We start from the raw sequence: 6,649 nt of genomic DNA, 5'->3' as shown, positions 1-6,649 counted from the left end.
ATTGATGTACGACCACGCTTAAATTCATTTACCCAGTTATAAACCGTTGCTAAGGCAGGGACAGATGTGCCATGAACTGAGTCCAATTCATTTTTTATCTCAGATGGAGTTAAACCCTCTAAATGAAAATGTTTTATTACCGCTCTGAACTCGTTTTTTTTCCATTTTTCTTAACGAACATTTTTTTTCAATTGGTTATAAAAACACGTAATCTCAGAAGATGTGGACTGTGACTGCACAATATATCTAGTCGGGAGTGGTGCTGACTGAAAACAGATGATTTGGAGCGATTTGCGCGCCATATGTTGGTCATTCTAAGGACTTATTGAACTACCCTCGTAAATCAAATATTCACATTGGCATCTCATTGAATGGTGACCACATAACAACCAAATATGCTTACCTTATTCAATCGATGATTCTTCTTCTAGTTCTCTCGTGATGTCCAGAGGCGCTAAAAAACTTTTTTTCTTCTCGTGGGGAAATTGTCTGCACAAAACTCTTCAAAAACACGAAACGAAATGAACAATGCTTCGAAAAGTTTTCGTTTACCGAGAGTAGTTTTTTCAAGCTCGGACGTAGATGTCGCTAGTGGTCTTATATTGTAACGGTCTCGAGCTATTATGGCGAGAACGAGAAAATAATTTGAATAGAAAAATATAAGTGGTTCAATTATTTTTCATTTATTTTAATTGTATAATTAATGAAACAGCTGAGTTCTTCCACCAAAGGTAAAACCCTTCCTCTTCCGTAATGCAGATTGGTGAAACCGACGTTGAATATGCTGTTCAATCCGTCCCGATAAATTTATTGAGTTAAACTATTGATTATTTTTTACGAAATTATATTTCATTTAATGGATGCACTAAAAAGTTAATATCCAGAGTGATTATATTGTGTATTGAAGGTAAAGATCGAATGAAACCCAAAAGATATGAATTCAGGAGATATTAATTCTGATCTCGGAAAATCAATGAAGTTCGTTGTCTCCCAGATCGGGCAGCGATCCACACATCTCCCACGCAATCCTACCCTCACTCACTCTCATGCGTTAAACTAATCAAAATTCTAACTTGTACCCCCAAACTAACCTAAATATGACCTAATTATTGCATCAAACTGTGATACAAACCTCAGCTAGTCTGCTCCTCAAAAATACCATTAAGCACGTTTTGTAAATTATGCCAAGTCCTGATTTCCAGTTTGAATCACAAAATGTCCAATAAGTCATACCAGATTAAACGCGTTAGTCTTTCACAATTGTTATTTCTTTAAATAATTGCTTAAATTCCAGATCAAGCCGGTTCTTTAACACTACTCTCTTTATTCATATAACTGTTCAAAACAAGATCTTGGAGCTACATTTCATCATCTCTATCTACCCTTTCAAACAAAGTTGCTTTTAGTTTCGAAACCAAATCACGTTCAAACCTTATACTTCCGCATTGCAACCTAAGTCAGAAAACAGGCCTGAAATAAAACATATTTTTCAATACACGTGAAAAGTAGCACATCGAAATAGAACGCAATTTATAAAATTTGTTATATTATAAAGTCAGTTCGCATATCCGCAATACCAAGTCTCTTTTTTTCTTTCTCTAATCCTATTTTATTTGGAATTCAAACTCAAATTTCTTGTTTATAATTGGCCTGTTATTTCAAAAATAATTTGTTCTTACAATTTTTAATCGTATATTTCAAAATTTGATCATCAGGGAGGTGCTGCCTCTTACGGACTGGGTACTTATACTGGGTATGAATACGCGATTTTTCCTCCGTCTAAAAATCCCCCAATGGGAACAGAAAAAGTGCAAATCCCATTTCTCTCAATTGACTTAGTAAAATTTAACGAAAGCATTTATTTAACATATTTTTCATTATTAAATCTTTTTATAACTTATAAATTCGAAAAATATTCATATTTATATTTATTTACATTTTAATAACTTAGTTAAACGTCTTAAAAAGTGCATACAGGAGTGAAGAAGGAATTAAATAATCTCAGAAATTAAACACTTTTGGAGAATAGAATACATATCTGTGAGGTTATCTGTCGGTACAATTACAAGGAATTAAATATATTAAAAACACGTTCTCTTTTGGGGAATAGGAACCTATACAGCGGCCACTATGGAAATATAAATAAATAAGTATATGAGATATCTTATTCTTATAAATATATTTTAGACAGTTTGAAAAATTGCCCATTCAAAATAATAGAATAATCTTCACTTTTACGCTGAAATCTAAAAATATGAATTTTTTCTATTCAACGCTTATTACCCGGTTGTGTATTCGTTATTTATTTGATCATTATTTTTTATAAGTTCTAAATATTCATGCACCTTTTTGGTTGTTTTAATTATGTCAATTATGCTGCATTTTCCTATAATAAACAAAAGAATACGAAAGTACATAAAACTTATTTACTACCTGACTCTACACTATGAAGAAAAAATGATTTTAAAGGGTTTCTTTCATATTTATTTTGTAATTTGTGTGCATCTTTCCTATGGTACGGCATGGTTTTGTAGAACAAAGTCATTACTAGCGCTGCCCGACGGCCGTTTTCAACTCTCGTGAGACATTTTTTGCATTGGGCAGTACAGTGGAAGCACCACTCTCTCCATAACGTTCCTAAACGGCGTGGACTGCATGGGCGTTTAGCCAAAGTTGCTCAATTTTACAAAGATATATATTTAATCCATAGAAATTTTCTCATAATTCTTTTTCTAAATATTTTGCTATAAGAAAACATGTCGACTTCAAAATAAATAAATTATCAGAACACACAAAACTTTTTCTAAACAAAACTTTCATGATTTCCAAATTGATGAAAAATTGTATTTCCTTCTCACGTGTGTAAAGTTTAAAGGCGTGCATTTTTTACACATACGAAAAAACTTGAGCTAAACATGACCTACAATTTATGACATCTTTTGCTTTTTGCGAAATGTTTTGAAGTCTGTGAAATATTGAAAATTTTTCCAAGGTAATTTTTAAATATGCAATTTTTAAATATTTTAATATAGATTTTGCAACAACTTTAAACTTTAATCAAAATATTGGTAAGCATTTCCGTTCAAAATTGTATTACAACACTTAAAACTTCTAAATTTCAAAACGAAAAACATTCCAATTTTTTTGTAATCTTCGCTAAATCTTCGTAGATTAAATTAGATTAGTTTATTGATAGTTTAAACCTTTTAAAGATTGCCCCAATAGCACGGAACTTTCCGGGAACGTGCATGGAACGTTCCGCGGAAACCTTCCGAATGTTCCAGTGGAACGTTCCACTGAGACCTGTGGGGAGCCTTGCATTATGGTTACTTTTAATAACAATTATCTCGTGAACCGTAAGAGATAGGTAAAAATAGATGTCATTTTTTACTTTGGGTACCGTATATACTACATTGTTATATGGTATCTACATCATAAACTGGCATTAATTTTGACCTATCACTTACGGGTTATCGGATATTCATTAATAATGAACGGAAATAATAGTGGACAATTTACACGCTCAGGGAACGTTCCAGGCACGTTCCTGGAAAGTTCCGTGCTATTAGGGTGGAGTACATAGCGTTGCATACTAACCTGACATTTTTAGAAAAATATACAATATTTAAAACAAATGTAGAATTTTAGTATATATCAGGATGAAGATACATAGGTGCAGTGGACTTTATATACATGCACACACACACACCCACACACAATTTATGCCATAATAGTGGCCTACTTATCGCATACTAAAACTGTTTTATTGATGCAATGAATTCGCTTATAGGATATCTTTGAAATGTTTTGAATTGTTTATCTCTTGAAATGTTAGTGAAATCTTTTCAAATCTTTTGAACCCCCTTGCGAAATTTTTGAAATCTTTCCAGTGCTGGGTGGCCGCTCGGCCGGGAATTTTATGAGTTACGGAAAAACTGGGAATTTTACAAATTTTTAGAAATAAAATCTGTCCAAACTTTGAGTTTAGCTGTTTTTTAAATAATTATTTGACTTCTCAAAAATAAATGTGGTACACTTTAAAGACTTTATTTTCAATTTGGCAGGATTTAAAGAAAATTTTTTCAATCATTTTAAATGTGAAGAAATGTAAAACAATATGTAGACGTTTCAAGATGAAAACAAAAATTTTGAAGTATTTTTAGGATTTTCAAACTATTTAAAATTAAAATAATTTAGCTTTTAATTTAAGAAGTGTTCAATTTATAAAAAATGTGATTGTTCCATTTGTAATGCTTTTAGCTTAAAATTTATCAAATGATACAATTTTGAAAAATTTTAAATTCGTTGATTGATTGTTTAATTTATTAGAGCATTGAAAATGAAAACTTGGATTTGTAATTTTGGAACTGAATCTGAATCTTTGAACTCTATAATTTATAAAAGTTTGAAATTGTTCTGTGGATAAGTAATAGTAGCATCCATTTTATACGTGTAAAGTATTGAGCTTTTGAATACACCATTTTTGAATTACAAAATTTGAAAGCTCAGTTATCAAAGTTTTAAAAATTTTCATTACTTCAAATGAAAAAATTGCTTAGCTCTAGAGATCGGTTTTTTAATTTCATAGACCGTAAAAAGTTCTTGAGAATAGGGAAATTACCGAGAATTTTTTCTTTGATGGACGTGAATTTAACCGCAATCAAAAAAATCAAGTGTTCTGTGAACCTTCTATGGTAACTGCTGATATTGGAAATCAGACTTTCAAAGCCATTTTTGATGGACATTTTTCTACTGGAATACCGCACTAGAAACTTTTATGCCCTCGACGGTAGACTTAGGTGATTCTGAGAAAGCACTGGATATAAGTGCCAATATTATGAATGGTAATAACATGCAGATGAACATTAGCGTCAATAATCTTAAAATTACAATTGAAAAATGGACCAGCACTCTGGATGCATTGCTAAATGTTTTAGTGTAAGAAAACCTTAAAAAATATTTAATCTTCTACTAGTTCTGATATGTCTTATTAATTTCTTTAATTACTGAAATTAATTTATTAATTTATTTATTCATTTTTTAAATTCCAAGGTAATCAAGGAGCAAAAAGCTAATCTTATGGTACAAAATAAACAACTTCTGGAACAATTACAGTAACAAAATGAGTCCAAGTTAGCAGAACAATTTTTTCAGCCTCTGGAAGACTTCTCTCTCGCCTGTGTTGAGCAATTTGTTGAGTTAGATAGTGAAGAAGGTCTGAACCTACGTGGAAAGTTGGTAAAAAATAGAAAATTGCCTTCTGATTCTATGCACAACAAAAGGCCTTGATTATGCCCGTTTTCAAATTCTATTTTCAGTATCGACACTTTCTTGCTCTGAGCGGAACGAATTTGCACGAATTTTTAAGTTGTGCTCTTAAGGAAATTATGAGTGACGAACTCGTAACCACATTCTCGTTGCGTGCAGATCGAAAATTCGTAAAATTTAACAATACCATAGTTTCGAATGTAATATACCGTAAGCATTTCTGATGATTAACCCACCTTTTAGATAATGCAATGAGATGCTTCATTTTTTATCATTAGAATGTATCTTACCAGTATTATATTTTTCCAGTCGCGGCTTCAAAATGCAGACAATATGGGAGTAGCCGAGCATCTTAACTTCGAAACCGACCTGGAGAAAGATGTGGACGACGAGGAAGAAGCGCAAATAATAATTTATGTCAATTTACATTTAAAATTTATGTTCTTGAATAGCTTCGAATATTAACCTTAATATAAATACATAAATGCGTTGAATAATTTTAAATATTTATGAAGAGTTATGTAAATTAAAATAGTTGCTTATGTAAAAATATGACAGTATTTTAATGGCCAATCAAATTTATAAGTATTAATATTATTATTTTATTAATTAATATTAAAATTAAATTAAAATAATTAATATTGATTATATTATTATATATTATTATACTATTAATTATAGTATGACACTAATAATTATTATTTATATATAAGTATTTTAATGGCCAATAACAAATGATGAGAAGAACAATGACCCTTGTGATTGGGCTTCACAATTTCACGCAATTGACCGAAGAGAAGTTCATCAGCCAATACCGAAATTATGTCGGAATCAAATGAAAGCTTGAATCTCGTGGATGCATAAAGATCTTTTGGATGCTCGGACGGTGTCCCCGTATTTCAGAAGATTTGTTTACCTTATTATGTCCTCCACATTATTTGTGTCTAGTGTTTAACTTTTGTGTTAAATAATAATAAATTTTGAAGCCGGTAAGTGTATACACTCCCAGATAGCAAAATGTCCGCATGGAGCCCGCATGGTGCGGGCGCGACGTGCAGATCAATCCGCACGTCGTGAGGGCAAGGTTAGCGACAGTTGTGTCGACAATTAAGTCGCATATGCGCCGCATGACGTGTTAGCACACATGCGTTGCATCGCGTGTTAGCACGCGTGCGCCGGAATATTGCCCCCCCATAAAGTTTCAACATTTTTTGAGTTAAAATTTTGTTACAGTGACAGGGACAATTGTACAATTTTGAGAAAAAGAAGTATCTGCTCTCAATGCGAAGCACAATATTGCTCCTGTCATGTTTTAAAATATACTACAAAAGCAAGTGTAATACAAAAACCTAAAGACAGTTTTATTTCATAAATAACGTTG

General features: G+C 31.9%; 1 protein-coding gene across 1 annotated transcript in view; it reads left to right on the top strand.

Moving 5' to 3' along the window:
• Positions 1-5,821, top strand: part of LOC117182130 (solute carrier family 23 member 2) — a 374,004-nt gene extending 368,183 nt beyond the window's left edge. The window contains exon 10 of the mRNA XM_033375172.1: positions 5,578-5,821. Coding sequence (XP_033231063.1) covers positions 5,578-5,624 — 47 coding nt within the window. The 3' untranslated portion in view covers positions 5,625-5,821. The remainder of the gene's footprint in view (positions 1-5,577) is intronic.
• The last annotated feature ends 828 nt before the right edge of the window (positions 5,822-6,649 follow it).

This window comes from Belonocnema kinseyi, chromosome 10, assembly GCF_010883055.1.
Source record: "Belonocnema kinseyi isolate 2016_QV_RU_SX_M_011 chromosome 10, B_treatae_v1, whole genome shotgun sequence".
In the NCBI taxonomy this organism is placed as follows: Eukaryota; Metazoa; Arthropoda; class Insecta; order Hymenoptera; family Cynipidae; genus Belonocnema; species Belonocnema kinseyi.
Note: the sequence above shows the minus strand (reverse complement) of the source record. Positions and strands in the feature narration are given on the sequence as shown.